The sequence below is a fragment of the Branchiostoma belcheri genome, unplaced genomic scaffold (genome assembly GCF_001625305.1).
Source record: "Branchiostoma belcheri isolate BF01 breed outbred unplaced genomic scaffold, Haploidv18h27 scaffold51, whole genome shotgun sequence".
NCBI lineage: Eukaryota > Metazoa > Chordata > Leptocardii > Amphioxiformes > Branchiostomatidae > Branchiostoma > Branchiostoma belcheri.
In genome coordinates, this window is record NW_017804143.1 from 515,458 (window position 1) to 531,889 (window position 16,432).

General features: G+C 41.4%; 1 protein-coding gene and 2 long non-coding RNA genes across 3 annotated transcripts in view; all 3 read right to left on the reverse strand.

Annotated features, from left to right (window-relative positions):
- Positions 1-658: 658 nt before the first annotated feature.
- LOC109480534 lies at positions 659-1,532 on the reverse strand. Its single transcript, XR_002140840.1, has 3 exons — positions 1,478-1,532; positions 1,174-1,232; positions 659-698 (listed from the first exon to the last, which is right to left on the reverse strand). It is a non-coding gene; the product is annotated as an uncharacterized LOC109480534 (long non-coding RNA).
- Positions 1,533-1,813: 281 nt separating this feature from the next.
- Positions 1,814-4,038, reverse strand: LOC109480533. Its single transcript, XR_002140839.1, has 6 exons — positions 3,877-4,038; positions 3,413-3,500; positions 2,920-2,979; positions 2,556-2,639; positions 2,247-2,282; positions 1,814-1,877 (listed from the first exon to the last, which is right to left on the reverse strand). It is a non-coding gene; the product is annotated as an uncharacterized LOC109480533 (long non-coding RNA).
- A 3,383-nt stretch (positions 4,039-7,421) lies between these two features.
- Positions 7,422-16,432, reverse strand: part of LOC109480532 (SNF-related serine/threonine-protein kinase-like) — a 29,494-nt gene continuing 20,483 nt past the window's right edge. The window contains exons 3-5 of the mRNA XM_019782743.1: positions 14,592-14,798; positions 9,637-9,801; positions 7,422-9,333 (exon numbers count right to left, since the gene is read on the reverse strand). Coding sequence (XP_019638302.1) covers positions 7,950-9,333; positions 9,637-9,801; positions 14,592-14,798 — 1,756 coding nt within the window. The 3' untranslated portion in view covers positions 7,422-7,949. The remainder of the gene's footprint in view (positions 9,334-9,636; positions 9,802-14,591; positions 14,799-16,432) is intronic.

Sequence of the window (16,432 nt, forward strand, 5' to 3'; positions counted from 1 at the left end):
AAATTAACAATGCCAGATACACCAGTTTTGTCTACATTTTGCTGTATCAGAATACAACAGTTGACACCCCTCCCACTGACTTGTAGGTAAGCACACAACATTGCATTGACTATTCATGGTAAATGTCCTGTGTGCTCAGTGTGACCAATCAGTCATGTTTTATCAGACTGGGGCGGTAAGGACCTCATCATTGCAAACAGGACAGTTTAAACATTGGTTTACTGCATTCAAGTCATGTTTCGGACCAAATATGGTATCATGGCCTTAACATAAGGCCATGTTGATTTGATTATATGGATGACATCCTCTGGGGACCCCAAAAACTGATGCGCGCGTGCGAATAAAAAAAAAGTTTTGCAAAAAAAAAAGTTGTCTTCATTATGAAATCTACGTGGTCATGAAGGTTGAACAAATGACACAGTATGGTATGGCGAATAATCTATACTCCAAATCCATTTCTTCACATTTTCGTCTTTTTCATTTAATTTTGGCATTCTACGACAATGTTATCATTTTCAAATATTTTTTTTGTATCTTACGGTATATATTTGCTCATTTTGCAACTGTTGATTGTATTTTTTTTTTTGGAAACGGCCGAAAATTCATGCGCGTGCGGATGTCATCCATATAATCAAATCAACATGGCCTAATATACTTACATTATGCAGTAGCAATGGAGCTGGACTCTGAGACACCACCTGGAAAAGTCCAGAAGAACAGTCAACAAAATAGGAACACAATTTTTGACAAAAAAAAACTTTAAAATTCATTCATTCCACTCAGATGACAGTCGTGAGAACAATGTTTCTTCACTGTTCCTTTGGAACTCGAAGCGAGCTGGGTTATGAGTTACATCATCGTGGAAAACTGAAAAATTCTGGGTTTGAAATACTTTCTTTCCTCAGGTTGCCCAATAGGCAGCAACAGGGAGGCAAGTCAAAAGCTAGGTTACCCATCAATATTCAGGTTGCCTATAGCACCGGTTCCCTATTTTAGACAACAGGCCACCCGATATGGTATCACTCACATATGCTGGCTGTGGCGGGACACAGTTTATTTCAGAGGCTGTAGTGTAACTTTTGCGTCAGGCAAATTGGCATCTCCAGTAAGTGTCACTGGGGGTGAGAGTTGGGTACTTCGAACCCTGAAACTTTCTGAAAATACAACACTTACCATTGGAGTATGTCGATTGTTGGGCTTCATCACTGGGATCACTCCGTCAAGTATCAAGCCTGTAAATTGAAAAATAAGATTAATAATTTTCTCACTGAATAAATTCTCAAAGACCTTCATCAGAGGTTTAACTTCCACTCAGAAGACAGTCGTGAGAGAACAAGTTTTCTTCACCGTTCGTGTTGAACTCTAAGCGAGCTGGGGTTATGTGTGGCATCATTGTGGAGACTATATTTACGACATTAAGGCAGCAGGGTACAGGTTTAAAAAAAATACTGTGTTCTGAAAACTTAACAACACTCACCAGTTCACTGAAGGTTGGTCTTCTGTATAGTTGGTTCTCCATTGTGTTGCAAGTCTGCATGTAAAAAAAAAAATGAAATTCAATTAATTTTCATTCACAGGATGATAAGAACAATTCTAAGATCCTTTGACTTCCACTCAGAAGACAGTCGTGAGAGAACAAGTTTTCTTCACCGTTCTTGTTGAACTCTAAGCGAGCTGGGGTTATGTGTGGCATCATTGTGGAAGTACACAAACAATTCTACACAAACAATTCAAACAACGGAAAAAAAATGCTGTGTTTCCAGTTTCCCGACCAACCCTAACAAAAACTTGTGACACATAAAATGTGAGAAGAATGAAAAGAACCACCTACCACCACAACTGTCCACACACACACAACGCCCGATCTGCCTCCTCCCCTGGAGTAAGAAAGAAAACACAGGTCTAAACATGTGCTTAGTTTTGGTATTGTAAGGGTCAGCATAAAGACACCAGATGAGCTCAGAGATGAGATAAGTTGTAATCAGAGAATGTCATACGAACGAGACTATATATCCTCATCATAGCTCAAACTTGGCAAGAATAGCACCACATTCTCTTTCAACAAATTTGCTCAGTGAATAAACTAATTTCAGTTACTGTAAAGGGCTCGTAATACTGGGTGCATGTGCACCTTAAAGCTGCTGCACCCAAAATTGGAGCTGTTATTCTGATGCTAGAAACATTCCATCATTTGCTCTTGCTCCCAACTTTGAACATACACAGTACTGAACAAAGAAGCAACTTACCAAGATCATTCTGGTGGGTCCACACATCATGGGTCACTAAGGTAGGGGCAAGATTGAATAATGAGAAAATGCCTTACAGTCTTGCATTTGAATTTGGAATATTTCACTTGGCTGAGCTCAGAAATTAAAACATAGCAATTTATCAATCATGGACAATCATCACGTTTTGTCATCATCGCTCAAGCCACTAACTCAAACTGCGCAACAAGAGTAATACTAGTAATTGTACCAAGGCCACACCGATAAAGTGTGTCGCCTAAACTGTAGAATACAGAAAACTATGGGACCTACCATGTGTGCCTTACTTACCAGTAGTTCGTGTTGTGATTTTTTTCTTGAGGTGCAGAGTTAGTCGTCTGCATGCTGTCTGAAGCTGGCATTCCCTGCACAGACCTGGTCAAGGTAGAAAAACAAAAGCATTAACACATTCAAGTGTTTGCCAACATTGGAATGCATCTTTACTGTAGTATACTAGTAGTATACTATTTTAAGCAGTGTACCTCAGACAGTATGTGTCAGCAAAGAAATTCTGACATATGCTTGTCAATGGGAATTCATCATAGGCAACAGTTGTATTTGTATATCACATGTATCCAGCCAACAGTTTTACACTACTGAAATACTTTTTTCGAACCCTGAAGTTGTTGTAAGTGAAACCTACACAAGTACCAACCTTATGAAAATTTCTGCACAGGGAGTTTTACCGCAACAGCATGGACTGAATGGCCCTCGTCTGTGTGATTATGAAAATATGATACGTTGAATAAAATTTATATTCTTGCTCATACCTTCCAACAGATTACATTTCATTCTACAATACAGAAAGTTGACATTTCTCTTGGATCAGCTTCGCCTTTTGTCTGTCACTGATAAGTCAGTACAGGTCTGTGTGTTGTCATCAGTTCCAAGAGTCAGGAGAACATACAGAAATGCACATCTGTACTTTTCTCTTGTGATTCATGCATAGTTACACTTACAGACACTTATTTCATTCTCAACTTGTTGCCCAACTTGTTTCTTTAATTTGTTTCACTTACTATCATTACCAGAATTGATCTTTTGCCTACAAATTTCTATATGCTTGCCTCTAGGAAAAGAACATGCGGTTTTGAATCTTTGAAAGACCTAAAGGTTCAAAGTAGATAAACTTGTGTGGTCCAACTGACCTGCTCAAATCAGTCACGTTGCACTTTGGGGTCCCATCTCTACATACCACGTGGGTAGAGTAGCGCAGCGCAGTTTGTGAAGTATTCCCTGTAACAGTCATGAAAAAAACATATAGCTTTACCTGCACAAATGTTTGCTACATAATAAGGGTTGAGTGTCTGTCACAAATAAAAAAAGGACGCCTTTTCTTCGGAGGAAAATAAGATGTGGGGGGGGGGGTGACTACAACGTTTGGCGCTTTTTCAACATTATTTTATGTAAAATTGGTTGAAAGTACATCATCGAAAAATGCACAAACCAGTTTATACAGATCTGTAAGAAATTATAGAGGCTTGCTGGGCCGAAGTTGATCCAGAAATATGGTTAAAACTTGAAAGGATAAGTTTGCCCAAGCATGGTCGACTTATAGGCCATGTGGCTTCGCGAAACTTTTGGGCTATCTGCAAGAAAAAAAGGAGATTACCTGAAAATTACCCCGTCAGCGTTCACAATATACATTCTAGTTGGTGATTTCTTCATCCTAGGTGGGATACAAGTCGGCTGGAGACAGGATGGCAGTGGATTTACGCGACATCTTTGCAGGAACGGAGGTGTCGGTGTCTTCTCCAAACTTGGTCCTCCAGCAAAGTGCATGACGGGCTGTGAGTGGTCACCTTTGACCCTGATGTACGGGATGTACCATTGTTGTACCCAAACTGGGGGTGACCGAGTTGCAAACCACATTTTACTTACACATGTACTTCTTTATAGTTATACCAAGGAGGTTATGTCAGGACATAAAGAAAGGCCTGGTGAAATGATACAAATGTAACGTTAATAATTTTTTCAGCAAAAAAATTGAAATTTTTATGTAGAAAAAATATTCATGTGGTTGCACTTTTCAACATGTCTGTGCTATTACCTCATTTATGACAGGAGGTGCACTGAATTTGTGGTGGCACTACGAGAATGTATAAATAAACTTGGCCGACAGCTGTGTTTCTAGCTTTTTAACACTCTTCTAAGGCAATATTTTGGCACCTCCACTTCCTGAATGGCTCTTATTTGCAATGTTTATTCAGCTTACTTTGTAATGGAATGACCAAAAATTTGCTTTTTGTGTCATCCTTAATTTACATAATATATACTTACTTTCATATGTTTAGGACAACTCTTTCTCGGCTTTGTTTAGTAGCTAAGCAATTAAACCCTTGGTAGGACCAGCATTTGAAGTTTGCAACTGCAGTTGGTAACTACCATACGGTATTTAGTATAAATGTATGCATTTCCCTGAGTCACCTTAAAAAACAAGAAAAAACACCCAGAAAAAAAACACAAACAAGTCCAATTTCTGACACAGCACATGTGCATCTTATTCATCTTCACAGACATGTCATAATAATAAACTGAATACAAGTGTCTGATAGTGCAGTACACAATATCTCACTGTACAATTATCATATACCCATATATGTCGATGATCCCTATACAGACTGTACAAAGATATGTATATCCAAAATACAAGTATATGTGATGCAAACACACAACAATGCAAGCATGTGTGGTGCTATTATGTACAAATGCAGCAATACTCGTGGAAATGCAGTGAAAAATTTACAGGTTCTGTCTTAACACTAACAAATGCTATGGCACAAACATTGCTCGAGTCATTTACGTGGTTGCCAGTAATACAAACACAGCAAGGTCATAGTACCACCCATACAGCTGCCAATACATCGGATTCCATACAGTTGCTGTACCTAAAATTCCAGTTATAACTGTACCAACACATTGTCACAAGATAGTCTGTGTCAAAAAAATTATTGAAACAGAAAAGACTCTTTTTGTTGCTTTTCTTTCCGTAGATACAGACTGAAGAAGTCTTAGTTTCATGGACTAATGTTAGAAACAGGTGTGTTTTTTCAGGTTCGAGACAAAATGTGAAGCAACTTATTGTGGTTTGGTGCATCTTAACTATTCTAAAACCTCAACAGAGGGCCACTGGAATTGTGCTCTGTTTGAAAGCTCGTTTAAAAAATTATATCAACAAACTTACGTTACTATTTCATAAGATGATTGTGAAACTGAAGCATTTCAATGCATTTTTCTGGAAATTAAAACGATGAATTATAAGGAAAGTTATGTTGTTATAATGTGTTATAATATACAGTATCGTCTTGAAACAGCGAAGCACATTGTAAGCTGAGACATATGTTGATACCTCTTTGACTATGTACTACATTTTGACAAAAATTTCTGCAAAATTACACTGGCAGTTCTATCCTCTTCCTTACACACCCGTATTTTACACCACAGGCACGAGAATTCATGTACAACAGCACTGTTCTTCACAACGAACCCTGTACAACCACTACAAATTGCACACGTCAAGTTACAACTTCACAACACTCAACACTGGCAACAGTTTGGCAAGTTTAATCTGACGTCCCTCGAACCTAGAATACCTTACTGCGAAGCAAGGGGGCTGTTTCCCCCGTTTCGAGCTCTAAATGCGTGCTTGTTTTTGTTTACTTTGAGGTAGACACGTACATCAGTGACATTACCCTTATTATCATTAAAACTGCATGTCAAGTTAAAATGAAAATAAAATTTAGATACTTCCAAACATGAAACTTTAACAAATGAATACCTAACTCCCTAAGTAACCGAGGTAGTCAAAGGCATTCATTGCAGTACTGTGTTTTAAGTAAAAGGATGTCTACGTTAAGTTTTGATGTCTTTCAGAAATATACTGGCTTCATATTAATATCAACAGATTTATAGGTCCAAAATTTTTCATCTCTGTATGTAAAGACAGGTTTAAAGATCTTCCAACTTCAAGGATACAGTTTCTATTACTTTCGTTACTACTTGATAAAGCTTTTTTTTCTATTCCTTACACAACATAGCTGGCAGTCAATTAGCAATCAAACCAACCAACAACAAAAAAATTGACTCTAAAAGTACAATGTATCTAACACTTTGTTTTGATGCCATCCCTGATTTTTCTTATAAACTTTCTTAGAATGGTCCTGCTGTTAATAAAAACATTTACAACATATATCTGACTTATGTATATTCAGTTTGATATAGGGCATTTCACACTGTATCTATACACTATCTTACATCACCTTATATATAGAGTCTGCGACAGCTGTGCAACCATAGTGAGACCGTTGTGCAACCATTGTGAGACCGTTGTGCAACCACTGAGTAACCCAAAATTTGACAGATCGCTCAATGAATTTCATACCTGAACAACAGTTTTTGTCACATTTTGTGTTTTTTGTTGTCCTAAGCATTGTGCGGTGTAATAATTCTTACATTCCAATTATGGGTCACAGAAATCCAATTTCAGTCCCTCAACGATCGCTCGGTGAAACAGGGGCCTTACCAGATGGCAAACTAACAAACTGGTTTACATCGCTATCAAGGTGAATGCTACACGACCATATCTATGCAGCGCAGACCACTGGGGAACACAGGTTATTTACATGACATGTACATCACTTCAGCACAGCTGCATCTTTCTTTGTGACTGTACATGTAACTAGATCACTACACTTACAGTAGTGAGGACGTTGGCACAGGTAAAAGTCTTCACTCCACATCCTAATATCTACATCGATTCGTGGAGAAAGACAATCTACTAAATGTTCTTAATGAAGACCAGTGTGTAGTATATACCTGTACATAAGTTCGTAACTACCGTATTTGGTATCACCATCAATGATGTGGTGGTTTACGTACTATTAACCAAATCGTTTTCTAGACAAAACTGTCTGGTACTGGGTATACATATGGCTGTCAAGGATGGAGGTAATATTCAGTTTTATATTGTATATTGCCAATTTTACATCTCCTACAACTCGACTCATTAACAATAGTTGTTTTGATATGTGTAAAGTACTGGAAGGGCTGTGATTAAAGTGCAGTTTATGCAACTCAGAGCTACAAAGTACATGACGCATCTGAATGGCTAAAAAGAGTCTTCCTTTTCATCATTATGATACAATTTGGGTCATTTCGCAACTGGACAGAATAAAGCTTTTCTGATGTGAAATTTGTGAATGAGACTATTTCCCCCTAACACGAAAAGTGGATTTGAATTTTATGCAACTGTCAGTTTTTTATGCAAACAAATTTAACTGTCTGCTTTATTCCCTAGACACATAGGATAGGACTGGACTACGGCTCTTGCTGTACAAAGTCTATTGTGATCATTATCTTTCTTTTTACAGTCTTTTAGCTTCGTTATGCTACATTATCCATTTACAAACACTTATTACATACAGTATTGGTGTACACCACAGTACCCTTATTGGCACTGGTGTCATGTTGATGAAGTCTTTTATGCCAATCTTTGAAGTTATAGCAAAGTTAATTCAATTTTCCTGTTATATAGAGTTATACCATCTTGAGCAATCGCGACTTGGATAAAAAGTATTCAGTGGCGCAGACTACAATTATGTACGACAAGCTTTATGATACAATCATAACAGTAGGGAACTATGACCAGTTTATAGCCACATCCTTGTGTTTAAACGAACGAAATTGTCAAACTAAACGGCAACAGCTGCTGTGAAGATGGCTGGCCTTGGGGTCGTTTCTCACCATCACCGCCCGGTCCAGCTTGCCCCGCGATATTGCTCGTTTCATGGCCGTCGTGCGCACAGAGTTCAACACGCCCGGCCGAGCGGCGGTCAGGACCACGCTGCGGTTCATCTTCGCATTGATCTCGTTCTCCGTCAGTACCATGTCCGACGTGTCCACGATGTTGGCGAAGTTGTTCTGCGTGTCTAAAACGTCCGGCTTGGACCACTGCACCTTTTGGCTGTCCACACTCTGGGTGTCCGACTCGCTGGGAGTGTGGTTACTCGGGTCTATGGCGTACTTACTATTGGATGAACTGTGGCTACTTATGCTAAGGTTACTGTTTTTCAGGCTGTCCCGTAGCTCGTTACTGTTCTTTCTGTGCTGGCTCTTGCTGCTGGCAATGCTAATGTTACTGGAACGGAGATTGTTGGCATTGTTGAGACCTGTACTGTTACAGTTGGGGTCCGTACCCCCACCGTTGGACGAACCATAGTTCTGGTTGTTCCACCCGTTACTACTGGTGCCGTTGGCGCCATGGAAACCCTCACCGTTGTTGTTCCGGCTGGGACCGGTACCGCCACTCCCGCCACCTCCCCCGCGAGGATCATCATCACTGTCTCTTCGCCGCCAATGTTGCGACAGACTGCCTCCGCTGTCCCGTCTTAGGCGTGAGTCTGTGTCATCATCGCTCGTGTCCGTGCTGCTGCAGTTCGAAGCCTTGTTCCGCAGGGCCTTACGATGCTGTAAGGACGAGAACTTTTTTCTCAGGGACTCTGGCGTCGCTATGGACATGCGGTTACGCAGGATCCGCGGAGATGTCCGGTGAACAGAATCATCATCCGACTCAATCTCCTCTCCCTCCTCGTGTATCTCGTTCAGAGTCAAGGGCGTGCTGCGTCTGTTCTGAATACGTCGGTTCAACGGAACCTTTCTCATCCTCACGCCCGTAGACAGCGTGCCACCTCCCGACATCTTCTCAAGGTGCCTTCGGAAGTCCTCCTCGGAATCGTTACTGCCGCTGTGCTTGCTGCTTTCGTCGTCATCATCGTAATCGTCGTCGTCGCTGTTCACGTCGGAGAAGCGGAGGTTGTGCTCCTCCTCCTCCTCCTGCAGGACCTCCACCCCCTCCAGCACCACGCTGCGGCCCCGGCGCGGGGAGATGGTCAGGTGGTCCCGGCCCTGCAGCGGCGGCTTGTGCCGGCTGGGGATGTTGATGGCCTCGCTGGCTATTCTGGTGGCGCTGCTGGAGGGGGACGGAGACCGGCTGCGGCTCGGGGACTGGCGCCCGGGAACCATGGCCGACTTGGCCACGTGATCACTGTCCTCGGGATCAGCATGCATTGGTCTGGAGGGAAGGAAAGATATGGTCAAGATTACATGTGTCAGAGATTGTGTTAAGATGATCACTTTTCAAGGATTCTCAGTGACTTAACACCTGTGTGATATTGTATATCAATATACCAACTAACAGACTTCTTTTGTTTTGGGACTAAAATCAGAAACATTTTTCCTAATTCATAGCAAACAGGGTAACATACTCCAGAAGGATTCTCACATATTATCGATGACAAGAAGCCATAAGAAATTATTATTCCACGATGGTGTCATTTCCACAACTGACAAATAACTGACAGGTAAGTGGCAGTACCTTTTGGCCACGATGAAAGGTTTTCTGGGGTTGTCGCTGGGGGCTGAGTTCTGCCGCACCAGGCTGACCCGGGGGTTGTCTGGCACCAGGTTTCTCCGCAGCTTCCGCTCCGCCAGCAGGTAGTACGTGGCCGTGATGTGGTCGTATTTATCATGATCCACAGACCTGGGGGCAAAACAGGCAATTTTGAGTGATGGAAGAAAAGGGATGACAACTACGCAATATACCAGCAGGCTAGGATCAATGCAGAATTATAGGATTGACATATGCTCAGGGCTTGAAATTGTTTTTTCTGTACTCAGGTACAGGTACATGTAACATGATGATGTTGTAGTAATGTTACCTGCACTGGGCAATTCATACATTGTACACTACCTGCAGTCAGATCTTTTGAGAGTCTCTCAGAAAGTCAAACTATTGCATGTTTAGACTGTTTAGAAACCTCTTCAATTCTGTATTATATTTTAATAATTCATGGTCATGGTAATAACCTGAGCATAGAAAACATATATTGAATCAGATTTCATATACCAGTACTGGTGCAGGTTATGGATATACACAACTCCAATTTTTCACCTGCACTAGCCTGTATTCTAGAGGCATTTCAAGTCCTGCCATACAATTACAATACCTGTAAAGCTCACACTAAAGGGCATACAGGGACTAGCCTGGAGGAAATCCTACTCGTCAATATCCCATCACTATAGCAGTGCGCTGTGAAATTCTATCTTCTTCCTCCAGCAAAAGTTCCTTCCATCCCTTTAAGTTAGGAGCTTTTTATCCGACTTCCATTGACTTTCAAGTTGTTATCCCTGGTCCCAGGGTATCAAAGGCATTTTTGACAGCGTAGTGCACTGACGTCAAAGGCTCTCCCAGCGGATTGACCGTCAACCCCCTCTATGGGGAGAAAATTGAACACTGCCGTCACCAGAGCCGCTTTATGATACGGTAGATATATTTAGCCCGTCACTAATTGCTTTTGAGGCACTGAGTGGGGCTGGTGCAGGTATCTGATGCAAGCTAAATTTTCCAATCATTGCGTAAAGGCTGTTGCACCGTACGTCTAAGAACAACACTTAAGATACAAGAAAAAAAACTGTCAGTAACTGACTTACTGAATAGAATGCATGTTTAGCCTACCAATAGCTCTGAAAACATGAACTGCAATGCCCCCTAGTACAAAAATGTATTACTGCAGCAGAAGGGAGTGTAAGATCAGAAGGCAATGACATCATAATAATAATATCTGACGTCAGTTCTTAATGTTCCAGTAGTAGATGGAAAGAAAATCTGAGCCAACACCCAAACCCCCAATACCATCCACTCACCACTGGCTATGGGCTGCATGATTCAAGGTTGTTCCTTACTTGCACCAGCTGGCCTTTGAATACAGTATGTTTCTTTTTGTCTGTGTGTGTGTGGAGAAAGCTGATCCAATTAAGCAGCTCAGGTTTGCTCAGTAGTAGAAACTTTCTTTGTCCTGCTATTGATCGTGACTTGCGTAAGACACTTGACCCAACCACTGTTGCAAAACCAGTGTGTAATTATGCCGAATGCCGATTATACCAGCTGACCAACTCGGCTTCAGAAGCCTGTTGGCTGAACACATGGCAGAAAACGTGAGGGCCTTTCATCATTCAAATTGTTTCAAGTCCTTAAAAATGGGGCACTTCAGGCAAAGCACCAACCTGTCCTGTATTGTTCAAGCAGTGTAGCTGCCATTTTGTGTAACTAACATACCAGTATGCTACATTGTACATTTCCATCACGTTGGGTGACTAGGACTGCTGTTTTCACAATCAAAAAGGTGGCAAGGTGGGCTTTAGGTGGCCAACATTAGGGTTGTTGACTTCGAATTCCTGGCTACTTTTACACACTGTTGAAGAAAATGGAGGCAGCAAGCAGCCACGTTGTAAAAAACGTGACTCTCTTCAGACCACTTCATTTGCCCTCGAACCCCCTCCAACAAAAATCATTCCGCAAGAATACTTGAAATCCACTTCTCACAAACAAGCCCCAAACCACAAATTGGCCCCTTGGCATTTCTGAACTGCTTCCAAACAGGTGAAAGCAGACACAGTTCAGCTGTGAATAATTTCATCGGGTTGGAAAGAGACTGTATGAGAAGGTTCTTTTTTTTATATAATTTAACAACCAGTGTATCTTTTAAGGCATCCAATGCAATTTTGGGGTCATTTTTCTTGTCATTCTTTCAAATTTAAACATACTAAGTTAAACGAATCCTATCCCATAGCATACTGATATCTGTGGGGCAAAAATTATATATATATATGTGATTGTTATGGATGTTACATCTGGCAGTTTTCAACATCCATTTGCTTGAGAAACTGTTGTCTTGAGTATTGAGATGGCAAGGTTATAGCCAGCATCCATCAGTTGACAGAATTTTGATGCTCAGCAATAGGTAAAATAATTTTCGATCCATCATCTTTGACAGGCAAAAACTGGCGTGTAAAGATATGGAAAGAGATAGCATTCAACTAACTAAAGTAAATGTAGGAAATAGCATTTCAGAGGGTAGGGTCAAGATTTCAAAATTTCCCGGAGGGTGGGTAGTTCCCCCTGGACCCCCAAGGATTGTGGCAATCAATACGATTTGACATAACGTCAAACATTTAGTCTGAGATGATGGAAAAAAAAGGTCAGGCTGCATGGCTAGAACATTTTTCCATTTCTTCACCAATCCCAAGACTGTGGATGGCAAGACTAAATTGTGCAGAATTATTCCCAAGACAAAAGCACCCAGCAAAAGGACAGCAGGGTAAGACAGCCCGGGGGATGATTGATGGTCCTTATCTACACAGCAACAGGAGCAATCAATACACCAGGCCCCTCACTCTGTCAGAGTCTTATAACGACTGTCATTTCAGTTTCACTCCAAAACTAGTTACCTAACATCAGTCTGGATGGGTGGATGCCATCCCATCCATCTAAGTTTATACCAGGGCTCCCCTAATAGTCCTGTACCCAAGAAGTTCCACTAACATGGTACTTTTTGATGGCTTGATGGCAGGGGAGGGGCTTGGCATAGGAACCCTGCATAAACAGGGCTCAAAATACTTTTTTTTTCTGTATATCTACGCTAAGGTAAACACCAGAAATACCTGGTGCACAGCTCCAAGTTTACCTGCACTAAAATGTATAATATTATGTACCCATTATTTTGAGCCCTGAATTGTCAGAAATGATAGTAAACCTGATAAGCAGAAAGACATTTAATGGCAGCTTGATGATCATCGACATGAATGCTCCTCTCTACATCTCTGTTTCCATTGGAATTTTACAGTAACCATTTCTTCAAGCTTTTCAGTTTAATGCTGCAGCACATCTTTTTTCTTCCAAAATGTATTTCAAAATATACTTAATGGAAACTTAGCATTATGGAATGCATCATAGAGCTCTGAACAGACAATCTTCTAGAAGAATTCACAGACGTGGCTTTCGAGGAATGTACAAAATGTACGTCGGCTTCAAAGGTGCGGAAGTCAGTCACCTACATCTGAGGAACATGCCATAATGCGGACGGACGGCTTTGATTCGTGCCGCCCTCCCCTAACCTATCATACTACATGTGACAGTCCCGTCAATCAGACATAAATATAGCGGCAGAGGTCAGTCCCTGATGTATCGGAGATGTCATTGTCAAACATTAGTGGGACGCAGGGGGCAGTTAGTTACCAGGGACGAGGTCTAATGTTGCTCCTATCCTGCCGTATGTGCGATAATGATACCACGCACTGTGCTTCGATCGCCCGTAAGATATGTGTGTCAGTGTGGGGGAAGATAGGGCCTGAATACAGACTGTGTCCTTGTGGCATGGAAATTTTCTTTGGTAACTCATTTGTAAGCTTTCTGATATTCGTTTTTCAGCCAATTTTGCATGGATCTGACTTTGTACCAGCACAGTACGATGCTAGATCCCAATACTAATCTCATTTTGATTCCACTTAAGTGGACGAAGATGCATCAGACATCAACTTTGTTACCAAGACACTTCTAATGCTAATAATATTTCTTATGCATGCACAAAGTGTTTGACGAATGATTCCGCTTGTGGTATACAGTACCCAAAGCACATGCGCTAAATAAAGTACAGTTCAAACTTGAGCTGAAAATTGAAGCACCATAAAGATTATCCATTCATATAATTAGCAATTTTATGTGTATACCGTATGCTTAACAACTTCATGTTTATGGGGCCATTAAACAACTTTCCTTGTTATATGACTAAAACTGCTAAGTATTCCAATAAAACTGAACTGTATTCTAAATTTCAAATATAGAAAAGTATAAAACTGCATAAATTTGACACCCTTGATAAGATCCACATCAGTTTTTGTCCAGCCAGCATCCATCTTTCTGCCATTTGACAGAATTTAATGACAAAATCTAGGTTGGCTAAAACACTGGTATGGCCTAGGCTAATGGCAAAAGAAAGTATCAACAGTTACTCACTCTTTGATGGTGTCCAGTTCTGCTATCTTGCCGTTGTATGGCCCAGCATTATTCTAGCCTGTGTCCGTCTTTCTGTCATTTGACAAAATCTAGACTGGCTAAAACATGTCTTGTATGGCCTAATGGCATTGAAAGAAAAGTGTGGACTCACTCTTTGATGGCATCCAGTTCTGCGATCTTGCCGCTGGCCATACTCAGTATGACCCAGCATTATTCTAGCCTGTGTCGGTTTTTCTGTCATTTGACAAAATCTAGGCTGGCTACAACACTGGTATGGCCTAGCCTAATGGCAAAAGAAAAGCGTGAACTCACTCTTTGATGGCGTCGAGCTCTGCAATCTTGCCGCTGGCCATACTCAGTATGGGCCAGCAGCCAGTGTCCCTCTTTCCGTCACTTGCCAGAACTTAATGACAAAATCTAGGCTAGCTAAAACACTGGTATGGTCAAGTCTAAATGGCAAACAAAAAGTGTGGACTCACTCTTTAATGGCGTCCAGTTCCGCGATCTTGCCGCTGGCCATACTCTGCATGATCTGTCTGCTGTCCTCCTCGGGGATGTCCCTGCGGTGGATCATGGGAGGGACCATGAAGGGGGGCAGGTTTCCGTTCTGCAGCCACGGGTGGTTCTCGATCTGCTCCAGCGTGGCGCGCCGCGCAGGGTCACGGATCAGCATCCGGGCGATCAGGCTGGACAGGGAAACAAAAAAGATATAGCAGGTGACTTCAGGCTGAGGACAAACAAGACTTTTTTTGTTAGCTGCACTAAGGTGTAGCCTGTGTTACATAAGCTCTCTCGGGTTGAGGGTAATGACCCCCACCTTCGGGACCAGCGGCCACCAGGAACGCGGTTTAGCCAGGCTGTTGAAATTCTGGTTTCCCAACCGACCCTAGCAAAACCCCGCTGACGCAAGCCTTGTTTTAATCAATTCCTGGTAAGGCTATATAGTATATAAAAATGCAAAAATTTTCAATTTGAATTTACCCTCTCAAGTCTGAGACGTCACTTCACACATTTTTATGAGCAAATTTTCTTCAGTAATTCGGGTGAAATATAGCATTAATGAAATTTGATATAGAATGTCCTTGTCTTGTGGTATTCCTATAGATAAGAAGTGATCACAAAAATTCAGATTTATGCCAACATCTGGAATTGAAATTCACAAACCACGTTCATTGCTATCACTTACTGTCATACCCTTTCAGAAAGTGCAAGAGCGTAAAAAAAGTGAATACCCTTAAGCTTGATGCGAAAGCCTGGCTTCAGTGTCAATATCCTTTCTCTGAGAGTTGGAGGTCATTGACGTTTTCAGTTACACAATGCACAATTGGTGTGGAAGTTATTCTAAATCATTCCGCTCCAGTGCCAGGAGTGCCCCAGGGAAGAAGTCCTTTCATCACTCTTCCAACTCAAAGTCACATCACCATGCATATCTACATGCAACCCTTGAACAAGACTGAGCCCTTAAGTTCACCCACTAATGCTCTTCTGTATATGGCCTCGAGGCCTTGGAAAAAATGTTGTGTTGTCCTGAAAAGATGGGTACTACTACTACTAGGGATTCTCTAGAGCTCTACTTTCTCTGTTTTAAATTACTTACTTATTTTCTTTTTTTCTAGATTTTGGCTAAAACGATATAACTAAATACATTTGAAAGCAAACTGAATGTACAACTGAATTGCGTCAGGACCAGGGCTGTCTCCAGGACCCGTCCCTCCATTTGCTTGTTGGGAATGGACAAATATTTCACCCGATTCACTCAATAAAATTTTGCTTCTAAAAACGCTTGTTGACATTTTAGAGGGTTTGGAACGGCATCAGATAAAAAATTTTAGTGACTTGCCTGCAGTCAACTCCCACATACAACAAAGGCTACTAGTACAGTCGGGAGGTTTTTTCCTAGGATCAGTCGGGAAATGAGAAACACAACATTTTTTTTCTAGGCCCTAACACCTCCTGAGTATTATACATGGAGTTAGACGCAAAGACGTGATTCCTAGAAAATAATTGAGGGCAATTTCCTGACGCTTATTGAATAGAGCTGTGTCCTAATTTCAGAGTTGATTTCCCCGTGTATCTATTCAGGGCAATCTCCTGCCTTGTTTTTCACAACGTGACCACTAATATCAATTCTTGAGACTACGGAAGAGCCTCAATCAGGTTCTGAATAACTGCTACGGGGTAAAAGCTTGAAATGTCACTTCAAAGAGAGGGATAATAGGTCGTTCCATATATATTGAACAAGACCAGTGGAAGATTTATATACAGAGCTCGAAATCCTTTTTTCTGCATACCTGCACTGTTGCAGGTAATATTGAAAATT